Source organism: Numida meleagris, chromosome 5 (assembly GCF_002078875.1).
Source record: "Numida meleagris isolate 19003 breed g44 Domestic line chromosome 5, NumMel1.0, whole genome shotgun sequence".
NCBI lineage: Eukaryota > Metazoa > Chordata > Aves > Galliformes > Numididae > Numida > Numida meleagris.
In genome coordinates this window covers 23739861-23760790 of record NC_034413.1, presented here as the reverse complement: position 1 = coordinate 23760790, position 20930 = coordinate 23739861, and the positions used below count along the sequence as shown (strand labels likewise).

Sequence of the window (20930 nt, the reverse complement as noted above, 5' to 3'; positions counted from 1 at the left end):
TACATCAGCACTGTGCTAGAGTGAAATGATGGCCAGAAGTTTAAGTGCCATGGAGTGATCTCCATGAGATCATTCACTGTTTTGTTAACAGAAAACCTGCTATACCATGTCCCAGACTAAAAGGGCAGAGAGGTAATGACTTTCCCTGGGACAGAGAGAAGGTCAATGGGAAGGGCAGGGCAAAGTCTGGGCTCTGGACTCCCAATCTGTGGCCCCTTGGGTTGATCTCACTGCTGTGCACCAGCTTCGCCTTTGTAAGAGGACCAGTGGGGTTCAGTAAGCCATGTCTGACCAGTGAGGGCAGGCTGAGTGGTGCCTAAGGCTTCCAAAAGGTTCTTTCAGTAAGTGACTATTACTTAGAAAGCACACTAACTGTACAGATATCCTGAATTTTTGAGACCTCTGAGATAAATATAATCCCATTTCAAATTTATTTACAAGCTATCTCAACCAATTTCTATATGTCTATAATATACCCATATAACATATATAAAGACTCCGTTGAAATATTTGGATTTAATAGCACTGAAAAATGAGGCCTCCATAGAGGCGCAGGTTGGATGTCTTCTTACCTCACTTTCCCATAATGCAGCAGGAATTCTCTGATGCCAGTAGAACTACATGATTATGGCACTGTTAGGAGGTGTATCAAACCTAACTGAGAAAGACCCTGTGAAATGGGTCCCATCACTTCAGAGTGGAAAGGATTGTCATCTGCACATCAAGTGAGTGAAGATCTTACTGAAGTACAAAAACTAGATCTTTAGCATTATTAGGAAATGTTTAAATAACCCTTAGAAAATCCAAGACAGATGTAGGTCTGAACATTTCTTGCTATTGGTTGAACACAGGACTCTGTGTTGACTGTCATGTTAACTAGACTGGAAGTTAAAAATTACTTTGCATTTTTCTAGTTCTTTTCCTTTCCCCAACTTCAGTATTGTTCTTATAAATTGTTCTGATCACAAAAGTGGTCCCTTCTCTGTGTTGTTCTTTCAGCTTTTTGCCTGTATATTCTAACTAGAACATGACTGTGGCACAATAAAACACAAGAAAACAATCACTGCTTAGTGGCAAGGGTGGGGATGAGTGAACCATGGCTCAGTAGGCTCCTGGCAGTGGCACGATCAGCTCTATCATGCTGCCCTCAAGAAACATTTTTATTGATGGCCTCTGTATTGCTCCTCTCAAATGCACAGCCACATTCTTAATGAAAAAATCCCATATTTTTTAAATGCTAATTTTATCCTTCCCCTACCCAGATCAGTCTAGGAACAATCTTTGACACAGTGTTGCATTTTATGTAAATTTTTCTTTTCTTTTGCAGGCTCTGAGCAGCAGTCTGTATAAGAGTGCATCTCCTTATGGCTCTCTTAACAACATAGTGGATGGGTTAAGCTCCCTCACTGAACATTTTTCTGACATGTCCCTTTCTTCAGAAGCCAGAAAACCCAGCAAGAGGCCACCTCCTAACTACCTGTGCCACCTCTGCTTTAACAAGGGACACTACATCAAAGACTGCCCACAGGTAAGGAATATGTAGTATTCTGGAGAAATTTTCATGCAAATTTTCAACATTCTTTCATTTACTGACACAAAATTTGACTGAAACAGTTCTTTACAGTAACATCAAAAAATATCTTGACAAAGTGCCCAGCTAGCCATGTGTTTTTTTAATCTTTTCTTTATCACAATGATGATGGAAAAAAAAATGCGATTTCATTTGCCTAATAAGCATTATAAAGGATACTCATCTAGGCACATGAATAAGTAGAATTTGGAAACTTAAAAAATGGCTACTATGTAATTTTCCATCACAGAGACTGTGTAAATTAAATTTTCAAGCAGCACACCATATAGCCATTTTGGCAATGGCACTTAATAAAAAATATAACAAGTTACATATGCCAAAGGAGAATAAATTGTTACACTGGATGGGAACTTCGAATTGGTGCTGCAGTAACACAAGCTCCAAATGAATCTGGTGCAAAACGTCTCTTGTCTTTTAGAAGTGGTTTGCTATACTTGGCAAGGTGTGATGGTCTTAGCTTCCAAGAACTTTTTTGTAGTGGCAAAGCTGGCAATACTTATTTCCATAGAAAAGAGATATAAACCTGTGTGCACTAAAAACACTGACTGATCTGCAGTTTTTTTCCCGAGGATTCAAGCTGCAATGTGCGAAGTTTCTCTATGCTCTCAAGTTTCAGCTGGATGTACTTTTGTTTCTGGCTTAAACTTTCACAACCCCAACAATATATCTGTGTAGCGTCCCAAGGAAATTCAAGTGCTGCCAATATTCTAGAAATACAGATGTGGACGTTACTGTCATCTGCTTTACTATGGTTTTAACCTCCTACCCTCTTAATGTGTGACTTTCAGCAGAATTAATCTGCATAGAATTAACTACAGCTTGTGGCAGTTGGGGATATCAAACACATATAAGCCAAAACACAGTCAGAAAAGCATTTGCCAGCTGAGCGAGGTCAGTGTGAAATCAAGTCTAATGTCAAATGAGCTTTAACTGAGCATATTCCAACTGCTGCTATGCATGGGCTAAGTTGTTTTCTTCATGGAATTTAGCTGTATATCTTTCATTAATTCTAATGAAAGCTGTGGGGTTTTAAACTACATTTGCAGACCTAGGTGTGGCACCTGAAAATATTTTTACTTCACATTATTTCAATATATGTTCAGTAAGGCAATTCTCTTGAGGAAAACATATGAGATTTTCCTTACTGTAAGATCAAAAATGCTCTGGTTCATATACTTCTTTGTTTAACGTACTTAGTTCAGCGTGCTACAGCAATATATGGAGATGGGATTGTATAACAGCATGCGGTGCTTAACAGGGGTTTAGAACTCCAACTCCTAAGTGTGCTTCACAATGACATAGTGCTGAGCTGTGGGAGATGGCTGCCCTGCTGCACAGGGAGTCAAATGGATGCCATAGGTCCCTCAGTGATCAACACGTCCAAGCTGCAGCTCACACCAATGGTCTCCATCAGACGTGTCAGTGTTGGAGCAGAAATGCACTATGTATTTCACAGGTATTCTTACAGTTTAGGCACTGGAGATTCAAGAACACAATAAAAGTTGAAGACACACCCACAAAAATCTAGGAAACAAAAACTAATTAAGATTCCTGTAGAAATATTTATTTACTTAAATTGCACAACCTGGGTGCATAATTTTTTTTTCCACATATTAAGATTTCACTAGTAAGGTCTTCAATTTCTCTATGAACTGGGGAATGAAAGGACTTCCTACAGAGCACACCCCATGGCTGGCCGACAAGCCAGTGGTGAGAAAAGGGCTGCAGGACTGCCAGGCATCTGCTGCATCCACCCTCCTCCAGTTACAGGCAGCCATATCATCCAGTGCCTTGTGTAAACCGATAGAGTTTTAGTTGGAAAGAGATTCAGTATTCTGCTGTTCTGGAGGGAAGCTGCTCCAGAGCTTCGCTCCTCTCGTAACTCGAAATCCAGGATAAATGTAACTTGTGGCCACTTCATAGTCATTTGTTCTCATGCCAACATTGTACTCCGCTGAAATAGCTCATCTCCCTCCCTGGTGTTTATCTCAGGATGTATTAATAGACTGCAACCGTATCCTCTCTCAGCATGCGTCCTGTGGGGCCAGCTGAGCCAAGCCTCCTCAGCCCCTCACAGAGGCACCCAGCCCCGCGACTCCCAGCGCCGAGCTCTTGTGCTGCCCTGTCTCCAGCATGCATGGCCGCATGCACACACAGCACCCAGGTCAGATCTCATCAGTGCGTGTGCTGTGCATGCCCTTATCTGTTTCTGCAGATCAAAGTTAGTTTTCAAATCCTACTTAAGGAGCCGGTGATATGAAATTAGTTCTTTGCTGCAGGTTTCTAAAACACGCAATGTTTTATGGTCTAGTCAGCAGATAAGTGGTTTCTGAACAACGGCAAATTTTCACAGAAATGTAAGCACTTCCCTTATTTTCTCTAAATTTGAGAGCAGATCTGCAGGGGGTGACCTGGTGTGCATGAGTTACATTCAAAACTTTGAAAAAATTGTTCTCAAGAAGGGAATACCAACAGTGAGACCAGACCTTCACTAGAGAGACATCATTTGCCACCATAGCTTTGGATGGTAACTGATTTTTTTTATTTGAACATTACATACACTACTGGCTTACACACACTTAATGGCTTAGATTTTAATGCTGAGCTTTTCTAATGCTGTCAAAAATGAAAGTTGTTCTGCAAATCCTATGAGAAAAGGGATGCCGTTTTGCATTTTTGTACTTAGATTTGGAAACAGAAAAGAGAGAAAGTAATCTGATTTGGACAAAATGCATATCAATAAATCATGTGGTATTTTTATTTTCTTTTCATTCAGTTGCCTAATACGAAGCAGATTTTGAAATGGAGTGTTGTATGGAGTTTTTCCTGCAAAGCAAAGAAATTGTGCAACAACTTTGAGATTTTACTCCCTTAATTGTGCTTGTTACAAACCCTATAAAGATGCGTGTTCTCTTTTGGTTGCTGTAATTGTTAACAGCATACTGTACCAGTGGAAATATGTATATTGCTTCAGATTTCTATCCTAAGTGATGATGATGTTCTAGGAGGCTGGATAGTTCTCACTGAAAAGGTCAGCTGTTTTCAGCTACCTGCAGTTTGTCTGATATCCTGTCCAAAATGATCTGTGTGGAAACTGAAATGGGATTTAGCAAACTTCTGGTTTTTTAGTAGGTAAGAATTAATTATTCTTTAAATAGTTTCTGTGATGTTCAGTGGTAGAATCTGTGGACTTTGTTTCAGAAATGACATGAAATGGGAGCAATGTTGAATGCCATTCGTCACCATTAATTTGCTTACATTTGCAAAAACTTGTAATTAGAATGTACACAAAAAATGCAGCACTTTTAATCTTTAATAGCATGCAAGGATACTTGCATTTTCTCTAAACTAATTTTGTGTTTCAGTGTCTTAAATGATATTATCTTACCCATACCTCTCTGAGATACAGAACCATTACGTAGTGTATTTCCAAATTTTGCACTATACTCATAGAGGAAAATGCATGTGCAAACTCATATAAGTACAGACATACTACCACGGATATATATGTAACGAGAAACAATATTAGTCTTCTTTTGTGCTGTGCTTTTAGCTCTGAATAAAATGTATGGCATGATTCAAATTAATGAGTCCAACAATGAGAATGTTTCCTTTGGCAGCATTGATCTGCAAAGCAGATCCTGCAGAACTAAAGTACCTTGAGAAGACATATTCAGGTCCATGGGAGTAGCAGGTAATTGCTGTGACTGCCAGAGTTTGCACAGATTTGCTTTTGTGGTTTCATGCAGGATGTGGAATAAATCAGCATCAAGCTGAGTACAGTCCCTTCTCCTCAGCCTGCAGCCTGGTGTGCTGGATCGCCCTGCCCCAAAGCTGTCCCTCCCGTGCTCAGGCAGAGCGGCCCCTGGCAGCACAGCTGGCTCAGCACTGCAGACCCAATGGGCAGCTCTGGGCTGCACAATTACAGTGGTTCTCATGTCCTAAGCAGTAATCTAATTTGTCTTGTGCCTTACAGTTGGAAAAGGCAATCAAACGTCCTCAAAATTCAAGCTGTCCTTCCCCAGGTACCAAGAGCTGGCTGGGATGGCAGTGGGGAATAGGCTGTCATCTTTACAAAGACAAAGATTTTAGCTTTCTGGTTTTTAGCTTAGAAGTCTCAATTTAAAACCAACCAACCAACCAACCAACCAAAAACCCACAAGCCTCTTGAAATTTATTTTTATAGTGAAAGATTATATTTCAAAAAGCTCTGAAGTTAAAGGAGTCAAATACAGTACAAAATTTATTGCAGGTTGCTAATTCTTTTTCTCATATGCTTGGACTTAGCCCTGCCAAGTTTATCAGTCTGTGAGATTAGCTGGATACATTTTCTCAGATCTTTTCTACTTTTACTATGAAGACTTGCAGAAATCTTGTAACAAAAGTCTGCTGAACTGTAATTTAGTAACATCAACTTTATCTCTGGAAATTTACACTGCTTAATAGTCTGAAACATCAAAAGATACTCATTGCTCTCTGTTTTGGAAATCCTGCAAACTCAGTGCATGCCATGCATTCAAACGTTTTATCAGGGAGGCGAGGACTTGGCCAGCTGCACGTGAGTAGGGGGATCCCTACAGCCCTGGCTGGAGAGCATGCTCCCAAGTGCTGGGCTTGAGACTGTAGCTGTTGTTTGATAAAGTCGTTGCTTCAAAAGGAAGTACCAAACCCTAACATACCAAAATAAGAGCAGTTTGTGAAAAATAAAGCAGAAATATCTAGTGAACTGGGGCTCTGCCCCTTTCCTGTCTAGCGGACTGCATAATATTGCATTTCCCAAACTCGGGAAGACCGGCCAAAACCAAACTCTTCCTTATGTACCATCAATAAGGCATTATCACTGTGGCTTAGTCTTTATTACTGGTATAAGTTTAAGCTTTTTTGGTGTGGGAAATGCCATATAAACAGGATTTTCACAAGTGATCCTGCCCAGAACCACCTTTAGAATACTGTTTCCAGTTCTGGGCTCCCCAGTTCAAAAAAGACAGGGGTATCCTAGAAGGGGTCCAGTGGAAGGCCACAAAGATGATTAAGGGCCTCGAACATCTCCCGTATGAAGAAGCCTGAGTAACATGGGTCTGTTCAGCCTAGGGAAAAGAAGACTGAGGGGGGATCTGATGAATGTTTGTAAATATCTAAAGGGAGGTGGGAGGCAAATGGATGAGGCCAGGCTCTTCTTGGTGGTGCATAGCAGTAGGACAAGGAGTAGCGGCCTAAAACTTGAATACAGGAAGTTCCACACAAACATGCAGAAGAACTTCTTTACGGTAAGGGTGACAGAGCTCTGGAACAGGTTGCCTGGAGAGGTTGTGGAGTCTCCTTCGATGGAGATATTCAAGATCCGTCTAGACGCCTACCTGCGTGGCCTACTATAGGGTGCCTGCTTTAGAATCATAGAATCATAGAATTAGCAAGGTTGGAAAAGACCTACAAGATCATCCAGTCCAACCCTCCACCTACCACCAGTAACCCCACTAAACCATGTCTCTCAACACTATATCTAAATGTTTCTTGAACACCTCCAGGGACGGCGACCCAACCACCTCCCTGGGCAGCCCATTCCAGTGCCTGACCACTCTTTCAGAAAAGTAGAATTTCCTAATGTCCAGCCTAAATCTCCCCTGGCGCAACTTGAGGCCATTCCTCCCTCGTCCTGTGACTAGTTATAAGAGACAAGAGGCTGACCCCCAGCTCACTACAACCTCCCTTCAGGTAGTTATAGAGAGCGATAAGGTCTCCCCTGAAACCTAACCCCCCTTTAGCAGGGGGTTGGAGTTGTTGACCTCTTGAGCTTCCTTCCAACCTCTGCAATTCTGTGATTCTGTGAGAGAATCTCCCAAAGTATCTCCCAGCCTTATTCTTCTGTTATTATATATCTGCATATTAATAACACATCTCATTATCTTGAACATGCATAATTTAAATTTAAAAACTGTACACAACAGACCAAACTCAGTGACATGGTTGAGTGAGCACGGTGATGATGGGTTGATGGTTGGACTAGATGATCTTAGCAGTCTTTTCTAACCTCAATGATTCTATGATTCTGTGACTCAAATACTGTGCAAGCCACAGAGAGACTTATCAGCTTCTTTGAAGTAGACTGAATACAGCTATTGCATTGGTCTAAATCTGAACTCTGTTTACTAATGATTTGTTACTTGCTTCACTTGCAGCAAAACTCCTGATAAAGCATAATTAAGTCCTTAGCTTGGAAACAAATACTATGAGTATTCCTCTTGAGAGAGAAAATAATGTCTGGTTTCCAGCCCTCCACAAGCTGATTTGTAGATAAGGTAGATAAAAGACTACTAGGTCAAAACCACACTATTTTATAAACTCCTCATTTGCACTGATAAGCAAGTAATGGAAGACTGAGTGAATAATTTTTTCTCACTTCTTAAGAATATTTTGCTTCAGCGTGAGGTACAGCTTGTGGAATTTCCATCCATGGTTGGAAGTTTTCAAAATCTGCCTAGAGAAAGTCCTGGAAAACCAGATCTGAAGTCAGTGCTGGTCCTGCTTGGAGCAGGAAGTTGGATTTGGTGACCTCCTGAGGTCCTTTCCTCAATGACTGTGATTCTGCTTTATGATAATTAAACACATTTTCATGTTGTGCAAAAAGAGATCACTGATTGTTCTTCCAGATATCTGTATCTCCCAGTTATAATGTCTACACAGTCCTTCTTCTCTGTGCTTTTAAATCAAATACTTCTGTGCAAAATACTGTACTGCTAAAAAATAAAAGCTGAAGCAAACACGCATTTTTTGCAACAACACATAAAAATAACAAAAGCCTGTAAACATTGGAAATAACAGCAGTCAAAATGCTGTACAAACACTTCCTGCAGAACCATAGCTTCATTTTCCTTTTTTAAAAAGAAATTTTTTCACGGAAAATGTCTGTTTCAAAGAAATGTTCAGCTGAAACAGTTTGAAGTGTACATCAAATGTGGAGGAAACGTTATTTGTCCTGTAATATGTTACAGTTGTCATTTACTCAAATGAACATTCCTACCTTGACATTGCCAGTTTGAAATTCTGATTTTTTTTTCATCTACCAAACATATCAACATTTCAGCTCTCCATCCCAGTTTTAACAGAATCTCACTTCACAGTCTTTCGAAAGGGACAACACATTTTCTGTTAATCCTCACACCCAATTAAGGGCTACAAATGGAGGAGAAGCTGGGGTGATGTCAGGAAAATGAGAGACTCTTTGGATGTCGAAGTGGATAAAGAGATTGCCAGGGGAGTAAACTGGCTTGTCTCCCCCCCCCTTAATTCACTGTACAGAAGAAATTAAGATACTAAATAGAAATCAATCCCGCTTCCATTTCTGTGGTGGTGTCTAACCGCAGGTATTGGTGCTGTTCTATTGTATCTGGCTTATGTCAACAAAGGTAAAAGGAGCCTTACATGTTTAGGTATGGCCCATTTTACAGCTATAAAGAGGTCTACTACAGGGTGAGAACAAAGTTTCCCAGGTGCATGGATCCAGCATTGCATGGATCAGGAACACAAACCATTGCGCTATACTGGTTCATGGATGCCAGCCTCACCTACAGCAAGCTCAGGAGGCATCTGATCAAAAGGTCTGTCCAGGTGATGCTCTGAGTTTACTTACAGTCAGCAATCCTAGGGGTACAGAGGAAGACCTGAGAAGTCATTGCATATGCTGGAAATCAAAGCATTTCATGTTGTCAGTGATTCTAGGGTTCAAGGGCTTGCTTTGCATTTAGTTTGCAAAGATGCTACTCCTATACTGGAGTAGCTTTCCAGTTTCTGTGCCCTCCTAGAAGAGCACATTTTGATACAGGTGCCATTTGCTGCCTGCACAGTAAGTCACATGTTTTAGCCTTAAATTAATGGCATTTGGAGCACATAGCATAAAAAAATGACTGTAGGTTCATTTTTACAGCAATATAACTCTGTGCATACCTGTGAAAGGACAGTCAGTGTTTGTCTGTTTGCTGAAACACCAAACCTGAGGACTTTGGAGACCTGTCAGTCTAATCATGCTAATTTGCTTGCAAATTAAAGTGAGAGCAGAAGCTGTATTTATTTTTAATTTATTTTTTCACCCACAAGAGCCATTCCAAGTGCTTTCAATATTATATATGTAAAAAACCTGTTGGTTCCCTAAAATTAGTACCATTAAGCTGTTACTTGCATAAGAATTTTTTCTGTTTATATTCTGGAAGTGTTAGCTTTGACTTCAGTTTACCTTCAGAAATTCAATGTATTTACGTTGTACAGATGTGTAATGTGAGTCTCAGAAACCTAATATCTTCTCCAAATGCCAAACTGACAGAACTGAGAGCAGAACTTCAGACCTCAGGCACAAGCCCTGCTGTAACTCCTAGCCTATTTCCCTGCACCGCTTCACAGCTCACCAGAATCAATACTAAATATCTTAAATTTTCACATTTATTTTTGAATAGGAAAATACACCTTGTAATAAAGCAATAGACAAATTTGATGATAAGCTTACTGTAAACTTGGTTCCTTAGCATCTTATATTTTATACCAGAAATCGGTAGTCATTACTAAGAGAAGGCTGTTATTTAAGGAGACATTTCTAAAGTCTGCAAAAGCCTGTTTTTTCCTTAAGAAAGAACCTTCTTCTTCCAAATTTCCCTTGCAGAGCTAAAAGGCTAGAAAGTTCTGTGTAATTAGACAATACAAAGAATAAGCCTTTCATGTCAGGGCATAGTCAATGCCAAATTATTTGCTAAGGCAATAAAGCCCATGGACAGGCACTTAAGTTGAAACATTTGGGGAATTTAGAAGCAACAGCAGACATTTTGGAAGTGACATAATCTTGATTACTAGTTCATCCTCAGCTCTGAGCCTGATTTTCCACAGGAAAGCACATTTCATCTAGACTTAGATGTGGTCTCAGGCTGTAATTTTGGACATGAGTTTAGAATAATTTCCCAGGCTCAAGGCTTTCACATGCAAAATACTGGTTTTGAATCCATTCTAATTTGAACCCATGTTGCAGGTGTACAGCTATAGATAAACCTCTGCAACAGCCCAGGGAAATCAATACTTCCATCTGGGTGAGCGTGCCCACACCACCTGCAGCCACCAGGAAGCCCAAACACATGGTCCCCACACAGCCCCACTGGGTTTTACATGAGCTCATGAGAGCAGAGAGAATGTTATTCTTACTCCTAAATTCCTGGTTACACAGCTGAGAAAATTAGAGAAGGAAAAGCAAAGCGGAGGTGAAAAAGACTCATTTCAAAGAAATGGTGGGGAAGAAAATATTTTTTCCAGAAAGTCAAAAATGTTTACAGGAAGCAAAGGAAAATGGAGAATCAAGACCATTATTTTTCAGGCTTCCTTGGAAATGGTGGTTCATCACATAAAACTACAGCTTTATTCCTAACCTGACGTTGTTACACGTGCGTGACAGGCAAGTACACATCCACCTGCATTTCACCTGTCACAGGAGAACACTTTCTCAGGACAGGAGATAGCCATATCTCCTGATGGAGGCTGGAGTGCATTGAAATGAGAGTAACTGTGCTCTGATTTCAGAACATGCTGGTCATTTTTGTGTTAGTGTTTAAAGGCTTCTATCTGCTTTCTGCCAATATGAGAACATTACGCAGCTGTATCCTGTGTGAAGTAATGTAGGCAGTTCTACCTGAGGGGAGCAGCTGTACCTGCACATCAGATGTGCAGGTTGAGGTCCTAAAGGGGGGCAGACACCTGTGTTAACAACATATGAAGGAGTAATTCTGCCTTTTAAGCTTGCCATAATTTTGTAATTTTGTTTGATTCCTTATCCTAAGCCTCTTTGAACCTGTACAACATGACCAAAGTTTCTTGTTTCTTCCTCTTTCCCTCTGCAATGCAATCACAAATACTACCTGAACCTCCTCATCGCTATTTTGTGCTCGTAGCCAAGGTGCTTAGCCTGAGAATCAGGGTTCTCTGCACCTTGGAGAAGCAGAGGAAGGATAAGATGCATTGAAGAGATACTAGATGCTTGCAGACATCAGCCTTAGCAAAAAAGATCTAACAACCACCCAGAGCTGTTAGCACAGCACCACATATAGGAGTGACAGACAGTGGTTGTGTATATTACTGTTTCTATTATTAAGTAATGAGAGCTATGGTAATTAATAATACCCTGACTTTTGGGACACCACTAACACTTTGCTGCTGCCTGTTAAACTTTCAATAAATAAATCCTGCCTCTTGCTGCTGTCATTTACAGCAGTCCCCTCTGCAGCAAATCTTACCTGGTTTGTTTGTGGTAAATTATTTCCTTATGTACTACACTGAGTCTATTTAAACAGAAGACAGGAGACTGTCATAAACTCATAAACCTGAAAAGTAGTGCTGCTAATGTGAAACTATTGAAAGGGATTCTTTTTACGTCCAGCATTAACGTAAATGGGTATAGCTAATAATGGCTGTACTGCTTACACTGAGCTCACGTCACTCACGTTTTGTGTTTGTTTGCAAACTTAGGGAGGGGAACAGGACATTTTTTTAGCATTAATACAATTTTAACTCTCATCTGCTTTCTTCTGAGCTCCCATTCCTGATTCAGCATGCATGAGTTTGCTAATGAAATCCAGATGTCAGACAAAAAAACAATAAGCTCTCCCACCCATCTGGCAGATCAGGTTTCTCAGGGATTGGGGAAAAAAGAATCAGGAGAGATTCCTAGAATGGCTGAAACTTTAGATTTTCTTTCTTTCTTTCAGCATGTTTGCAGAGACCAGAGGGCAGCAGGGGGGGATGGGGGATGGTTTGAAGGTAAAATGGATAGCAAGTCAAGATTTTTGTTGGAATTTCTTCAGTCTTTGTTGAAGAAATTGAGTAGTTACCAGTTACTCAGAGCAGTAAGCAGGTCTGGTATGTCTTAAATTCAGTTCTGCTTCTGAAAAATTACACTGAGCATCACAAAGTGCAACTCTGAGAAAGCAATGTGAAGCTAATTATTATATTGTTTTATTCTTTCACTGTAGTGCTTCAGGGTCCCATTCCACCAAGAGACTCAATAAACCTTGAAGGAGAATCATAACATTGGCCCTTTGTTTACTTTGGAGGATTATCTGCTGCATCTCACATCTGTAACTCTGAGCTTCCTCTCTGAAGCCTTACTCTAGTCCCGGGCTGAGCTGAACACATGGTGCCCAAGCCCTTTCCAAGACCAAGAATTCCTCAAGGGACAATTCTTTCCACAGCCCTCAGTCTCCTTGGCAGCTCCTTCCAGCCCAAATCCAACAGTAGCTTTAGGCTTTCTCCTTAACCCTAAACCCTTTGGACCAAGCAGTCCAGTCCTTCCCTAGACTATGAATTCCTCCTGGGAATTTTGTTTTGCAGCCTTCAGTCTCCTTTGCCAGCTCCTTTCCCATCACCATAGCTCTGGGCCACCTTCTCTCAGCACTAACCCCAGTCCTTGGCAGAAGCACAGTGCAGCAGTCCCACATATAGAGATTCAGTATGCCATAAGGCGAATTTCTAGCATTAGTTTTTGGTACTTTGGAAGATCGTGTTACTCCCCTACAACTGTATCTTTGCATTTTCTTCTTTACTGTTTTACATTTCTGGAACCTTTGGAATTTATTACAACTTAGGCTTGAGAAGGGATAGACATTTTGTGCACAAAGAGGATTGGGCTAAGTGGCCAATTGGAAAAAGAAATTTTCTTCATTTTTAGGGGAACTGCTTCACAAAAATCAATTTTAATTGAGATTTTTATGTGACTAATTCAAAGGAATGTTCCCAGCTATTTTCTGACAAGTGAATAACTGAAATGAAAGTGGAGACTTCTGTACCTCCAGTAACCTAAGGATACTTAAGGATGCTGTGGTGTGCTTTGACTTGGAGGGGTGTTTCCATAGGCACAGGTTGTGTGGCTTTCCTTATTTCAACTGCATTTGATTTAAAACAAGCCACAAGCTGCTTTCATGTTACTTTTGCCTTTGTGTTTCAACAACTATGCTCTTCTTGGTTAGCAAGGTAGAGATAAGCTTCTATAGGTTGCTCTACTGCTACAGCAGAGTTCATTCCTTTGCAGATACTTCTATAGGTGGAGGATTTATGGCCTCTCCATGAAGGAAAGCTCCCTCTCAGTCACTCTAGTCTCTTCTGTGCCAGTTCCCTATAATTTTGCATCTGAGTTTCTCAAGGTATATGTCTGTGGTTTGTGCTATTAGTCTCTTCCCAGGGTGAGCCTTGTGCACGACATGTAGTATTTCTTTAAGTAACTGCCTTCCCTAACATGGGAAACATGAGGTCATACATATATAACATACCTTGCACTTGGAATGGGAGAAGGTTTCTGGTGAGCTTTAGCTCCAGTGAGAGCGAGTAACAATGTCTCAGCTCAGCCTGCAGCTCAGGAAATCTCTGTTTTGCGTACTAGTGAGTGCTACTCTGCTGGTAGCAGTTCCCACTGTGCCAGAAAGCAGAGCGGCCAACAAAAGTGGCCCTCTCTTGCAGCTGCACCTCTCCCAGGACTTGTCTGACAGCACTGCCTGCAGACCTAGGCAAGCTCTGCCTCTGCTCCAGGCCACCAGTCTAACCTAGTTCTGATCCACAAGTCCTGTGACCCTTGCATGGTGAGAAGACCTAACACAGCATTCTGTAGACTTGTGGTTTTCAAATGTGACAGCTTCACATTTCTGAATGTTATACCGTTTTCCGTGACAGTGGCAAAGGCCCATGGTCATACCAGTTATGATGGAGATAAATCTGCCCATCGGGCGACAGAATTACTGGTGGACATAGTCATCAGAAGCAGAAGTTCAGCATTAGCACAGGCTCCAGGAGCTATCTGCCATCAGAGTGAACAGAGCTATTGGATGTTTCTGCCTCCCACAAAGGGAGCTGCTCGGCAGCTACAGCACTTCTAAGTACTGCATCACTGCTACGCTGTCGGCTTAGGTTATCAAGCTGTTAGTTCTTCATGAGCAGGCCTTATCTGAACACCGGTTCACACTGGTTATTATTTGTGATGATGGATGGTTTGAGCTGTGTGCAGTCTACAGTGCTTGCCTTAAAGCCTGTGTTGTTTCGTCAGTTCATCTGGGGGCTGTATGCAGAGATTCGACAGGACTGTTGTGCACAGAAACCAGAGCGGGGATGGGTGATAGAGCTGGAATTATCACTGCTCTTGCTAGGAACAAGCTGTATGACCCTTCCATGAAGGGTGAAAACCACCTTGGTGCAATTCCTTGGGCCTTGCCCATCTTTCTCAGGGGGAAGAGCAGTATCTTATGAAAGCATCGCTCTTCATAAACACTTCTTATCGTGCCTTTTCTTTCTACCTCATAGTCTTCTCTCCTACAGGCCCCTAATACGTTTGATGGCTGATAAGGGCCAAAAGCAGAAGCTAGTAGAGATAAGAGCCAGGGAAGTGTGAGAAGATGGCTGTTGGCTGAAGTCTGCCAGCTGTTGGAAAGTGATCAGAGGTCAGTGTACAGCATCATCCTAAGTTTAGTTGAATAGGGCCTCAATCTGACTCCCATCTATATCTGTGAAGAAGACCTACTCATTTTGGTAGTATCTAGAGACACACAAGGAACTTTGGATGGTCAGCCTTCAGAAACAGGGTATTGTCTTCCTCCAGCAGATTTACTGGCGGATGCATATAGGGTCTGACCTTGCTGACCCCACACTCTGCACAGTGTCATACCTTCTTTTTATCTCACCTCCATTCTTAAGATTCTTTCACAATCAATTCATCTCCTTATCCAGCTGCTACAGTTAAAGCCCTTGTTCCTTTTCTGGAGTATCAAGATTTTGACCCATTCAGTCTCTTTTCCAAGGTGCCTTTCATTGATACAGAAGAGTTAAGGCTGAGGAACAGATATTTACTACATGAAGCTGACAAAACAAGGAGTAGAAAGCACACCTCTTGTATTTCTTGTATACAGTTATCCAAGACACAAACCTTATCTAGTTTTCTAACTGCAACATTTTTTCCTATCTTTTTCTCTTTTAATCTCCAGCGGCTGTCATTTCATTCACTGCAAGTCACTCCCTAGAAAACATGTTTATCTGCCTACCACTTTTTGCAAACTAAGACACAGTGGTTTCATCTCTGGACATTTTTAGCACACTTTGGATGGCTACATTACAATGAGGAACATGACTAAAGTGCAGTGAGCCACAAGAGTTAAATTTGTAGATCCAGAAAAACAATTTGAAGTTCTCAAAAAAGCCGATAGTGCTTTTCAGTCTGGCTCCATAAGTCAGGCTGTCAACCAGCAGCTGAATATCCAGCAGCAGATTTTCACTGTCTCATTATAAAACTGATGTGTTCCACACTGCTTCTTAAAAACCTGATTCCTTTTAATGACATTTCTAGCTAGGATAAATAAATGAATTTGGACACTGTAAGTATGAACATGTTGTATATCCCTGGAAGACAAAGCTCCTTGGAGCTGATTTTTCTTTTAATCCCTCCCTGACTTTCCTGTTGGGGCAAACTGTGTGGACTGATCAGATAAACATCCCACAGACCGGTCTTCCTTCACACATAGCTGAGCCTTTTCAAAGAGAATTAGGGCTGCATGCATAACAGCGTGCAATTCCTAGTTCTGGAAGTAGCTCCTCTAGAGCTACTTTAATACAAATACATGTATTATCTTACATGTCCTGTAAGACAAAAAATAAAACATATTAGAATGATACAGGTGATCGTGTAGAAAACAGTTTATTCTCCCAAATACTGAGTACTCTCTGCAGAATAAGCCCTCAGATGAAGTCAATGAATTGATAGAATTTTCACTGAGTAATTGAAACAGAAATTTCTCATGAGGCTGTCACTGCATTTCAGATGTCAGGGACAATGAAGCTCTGTATACATAGGATTAAAACATAAATAAATAATGATGTTGAGTGAAGTAATGACACAAGTAAAATTGTGACTTCAAATTCCACTTTCTCCGTCCCATTTGAATGGAAGAGAGAAGAAAGTATGAAAAGCTAAAACCAAAATTCCATTGTAAGTCATAATACCTGCACTGACTTCAGTCTTTTTGTCAATTTTTTTCAGAGAAAATGTGCTTTGCTCTGCAGTTTTTTCATTGCTGGCAGACAGTTTGCAATTATTTCTCCATTTCAAACAGTGATAGGACTAGGGTTTGGAAAAAAATTTACTCCCTCTCCTCTGTCCCTGTTGGTTTTTGCCTTAAAACCACGCCTAAATTTTCAGCATTATTTTCTGTGTTTGCCTTAAAGCTGAAGGCAGGCAAGCTTAACAGCATCAGTGCTCCTGGACAAACGAGCTTGCTTCTCTTCAAGTCTGTGGGGATGCATCTGTTTATATGATAGGATGATCTGTTTGCCTAACAAAAAGAAAAGCTGGGTGATCTTACCATCTATGAATTTCGGCTAGTATGGCATTCCAACTTTAGTTAGCTGTCATGTTCATGTGATACAAAGAACTCAAATTGTGCAATGGATGTGTTAATCTTGAGTCAGAAATGGCACAATTCCGTAGACCATGTATTCTATTTTGTAATTTTCTTTAGATTTCCACGTAAACCAAGTACTTATTCTAACTGATTCTCTCTCATGAGAAAGGTATCAGCTTCTTTCTGATTCAAGGCCAAAGATACAGTTTGGACTATCTGCATCTCAGCCTCAGCACCGGAAGTGAGCACTAAGCCCTGCAGCTTGGATGTACAAGCAGTGCTACAGAGCTGTTCTCTAATTGCTGTGCTATCTACTTCCAGCATTTCACTGCTCACTTAGGTCCTTGGAAGCAGAAAACTTGCTTGTTTCTCCAAAGCTGACCAAATTGTTCCAAGAACTGAATTAAAGAACATTTTGTATCTCTTAATTTTACATTCAGCTGAGGTAGAATGTAGCTGTCTGTAACAGATCCCATGGTTTAGGTGATGGCATCGGTTACCTGACCTCTTCATTATACACCTCAGAAACCCTGCCCCTACAGACATATTTGTCTTTCTTTACTCTCTGTTTTTGTTTTGGCTACAGCTTCATGTAGTACTATCAAACTGAAACAAAAGAGAGTTATTGCTTCAGCATCCACATTTTGTAAATGGTAGATTTTTATGTACAGGTTCAGCTCATGACAAAACTGCTTCTGATTGATGGTGTGGAAAGCACCTCTTTACAGCTGGTTCAAATATGGGGTTGATTCAGGGAATAGTGAATTCGGGAGATGGAATGACTCAAGCTGACAAATATTAGGTACTAAAAGTTTCCTGTTACTAGTCATGATTATGAGTAACTGTCAAAGTTGTCCTAGTATTTTTCATAAGATAAAACCAATCCTAATTTCTGAATGTATAACTTAGTTCCATATTTGTAAAAAAATATATTGCATCAGCACAATTAAAATTATGATAAGTTTCCTTGTTGCACTGTAATATACAATCATAAGCAGTTAATTTAATGTCTTATGGGTTTAACTATGTGGACCAATAAACAGAAAAACATTAGCAACCTCTGCATAAAAAAAGTTCTAGGCGAAAAAAATGCTTCAGATCTCTACGTGGCAGAAAATAATGAGGTTGTTAAGCACTGATAAGAACAGCAGAAATAAAAAAGCTAACTTAGACTTGGAACACAATTTCAGTGTTACCGAGTGAGTGAAAAAATCAGAAGTAAAATCACATTATTTTTTGAGCATTTTTTAAAATTTTGAAGAAAAATTATCTGTCTTTCATTGTTCCTGGAACTTCTTGTTCAAGTCAGCCTCACATCTTTGTTTTAGTCCAAGGGAAAATGTTGTCTAGGAGTTTACATGTATTTTACCATGAGTCCATTTCTTACAATCTTTCCTCTTTAGAGGACATTTTCCAGTACTGTGGTCATCAACAGCAAGGGAATATCTTCAGATGAAAAATTCAATGTGTGGCCGTGGATCATTTTTCTTTACAGTGTCACTAAAGATGCCAGTCTCAAGATTGAAGCTCACATATGAATAACCCCTGTCTAGAGGTGCTAGTCAGTGTCAAAGTACATTCTTCCACCCATCTTTTGCAGACAACCATTCACCTTTTAGGTCTGTTACAAGATCGCATCCTTTCCATCTATTTCAACAGAAGAAGAGACATCAATGTGCTTCTGCCCAGGAATCTGGGTGAGTTCCTTTGATCTTTTTGGAAAGTGCACAGGGTATGTTAACGTTTGACAAAGCACATGATACACCATTTTTCTGTACTACGTCTTAGTTATACACAATAGATGTAGCAGTGCCATGCAGAGGATGCTGGTTGAAGTCAAATGAACAAAGAGGACATTTGTTACAAAGCAGTGGTATTCTCATTTGTTTTAAAATTCTGTTTCTCATCAAAAGCTGGACCTCTTGGATTTTGCCATACTACAGTAGCATTTGTCAGATACATCATGCAAATATTTGGGTACAATAATCATCTTCCTCTCATCTCACCTTATGTTCCTGTAAGAACATAAAGGAGGAAGGGCACAAAGTGATCTCCCTGCATGCCTTGTTCTCAGTTTTGTCCTCACATTTCCCCACAGCTCTGATACGTGAAACAAGGAACTGGAGCTCTGGAGACACAAATGTCAATACTGTTACCACCGACAGCATTATATATGCATTAGAAATGTTATTCTACTTTTACTCTTTTGTACTGTGCGTAACGTAGTAGTTCTGGGCATTTAGCAAATATGAAGATCAACTATAATTTCTGTTTAATCAATATTATGTTTATATTATCATAAGAAAACAAAATAAAAAGGAAGATCATATTGTGATTATCTGCCTTGAATCACATATGACAAGTTCTGTTACTTGGAAAAAAACAAAAGTGTGCTCTTCCTTTGAAGTAAATAAGTGCCCCAGGAAAATTGGATTGTATCTTTAGGATACATTTCTATAAATCTTACACAACTTTAACTAATAGGACCAGGATCTGTAACAGTTCAAGTAATCAAAATCTTCAGTGGCTGTAGGATGTCAGATTTCAATGTCTAACTGTCCCTCCTGGGCCTTACAGCCTAGGTCTTTTTATACTTCTGTTGACAGACGGAAGAGGTTAAAAACTCAATGAAGAAAGCAATCAACACCCAAGAATGAAATCAAAATTGCCCCCACCAATACTTTTAAAGATGTCCTCTGCATAAAACAGGGTATGGTATGCCTACTGGTATAGTCTCTCACAATAACTAGCTCAACCAAGGTGTTGCTTTCAGACTGGTTGCATTTCCTTGTGCTAGTGCAGGAGTGATGCAGAAAGCCTTGCCTCTAATAAACTGTATAATTTCTGTTCTTCAAGAGAGTGCTTTGGAAACAAAAAGCTGTGTATTTCAAAAGATATCTGCAAGATACAGTATGGCTCCGTATGCATCCAAACAGAGTTTGCCTGTGGATTTTTTGTGGTTCAGTTGATCTCAGCCAACCAAATCCTATGAAGTGTATCATTCCTACAGAAGCCTGTCTCTCTTTCACAGTGTGACTGGCTGTGACGTGGCACAGTCTAAGTTGAAATGGGAGCTGAGTGCTGCCCCGTCCTCCTAAGAGATCGGCCTGGAGCTCCCCACCTGGGCTTGAAATGCAGTGACATTAGAACGAGTGGCAGGCCTGCCTGTTAAGGAATTACGCCCTTTGGATGGCAGTGAGTGTTCAAGTAGTAATTTGTTCTGGTACTGATCATGCAGTTTCAGCTGATGGTGTATTTCTGGAAAGAAAACCAGCACAGTGGGTGGATAATAGTGTGACTGGTCTGTGGAAAATATTCTTCAACCAAAATCCTGCTAGTTCAGAGAATATGTGCTAAAAGTACTTGGGGCTGGTTAACAAACAGCAAGCAGAGATTCTGGAAGAGAATAATTTGCTGTTTTGCCATCAAAGATAGATCTTATTTATTTCTTTTTCTTGGGAGGAAAATTATAATTCATGGCAACCAGATGAAATGAAGACCATAGTGGTACCCTGAGGAACACACCGGTCAGCTAACAAAAGCTAAGATCATATGTTGTTTTTTTTTTAACAAGTTGCAGCCAATGTCCTCTTTAATCTGGGAGTGGAGCAAGAGCAAGACTATTAGTAATTTATACCATAGCCACTTGTCCTGGATTCTCTCCCTTAGGCCTTGGTCTGCTACACAGTAACAAGGGTCACTCATCCCACAGGGATTGGAAATGTCAACAGTGGGAGACAGATATTATATACAAAAGTAATAAGGCAAATAAAAGTTCAAAACCTCGTTAATCAGCTCAAGTTTTCTGCAGCAGACTCTGGTCTCATACATCCCGCATACAAGATTCACTGGCAATGCTTTGCAGACTGCATCAGCGCTGCGTCACGGCAACTTCAGGCCATGCTGTGGACGACTTCTAAATGCTTCTAGTCCAGAAGCTGGTC

At 40.5% G+C, this 20930-nt stretch overlaps 1 protein-coding gene across 1 annotated transcript in view; it reads left to right on the top strand.

Moving 5' to 3' along the window:
- Nucleotides 1–20930, top strand: part of ZCCHC24 (zinc finger CCHC-type containing 24) — a 106230-nt gene that overhangs the window by 15922 nt on the left and 69378 nt on the right. Inside the window, exon 2 of the mRNA XM_021399068.1 lies at nt 1328–1528. Within this exon, the coding sequence (XP_021254743.1) occupies nt 1328–1528 (201 nt within the window). The remainder of the gene's footprint in view (nt 1–1327; nt 1529–20930) is intronic.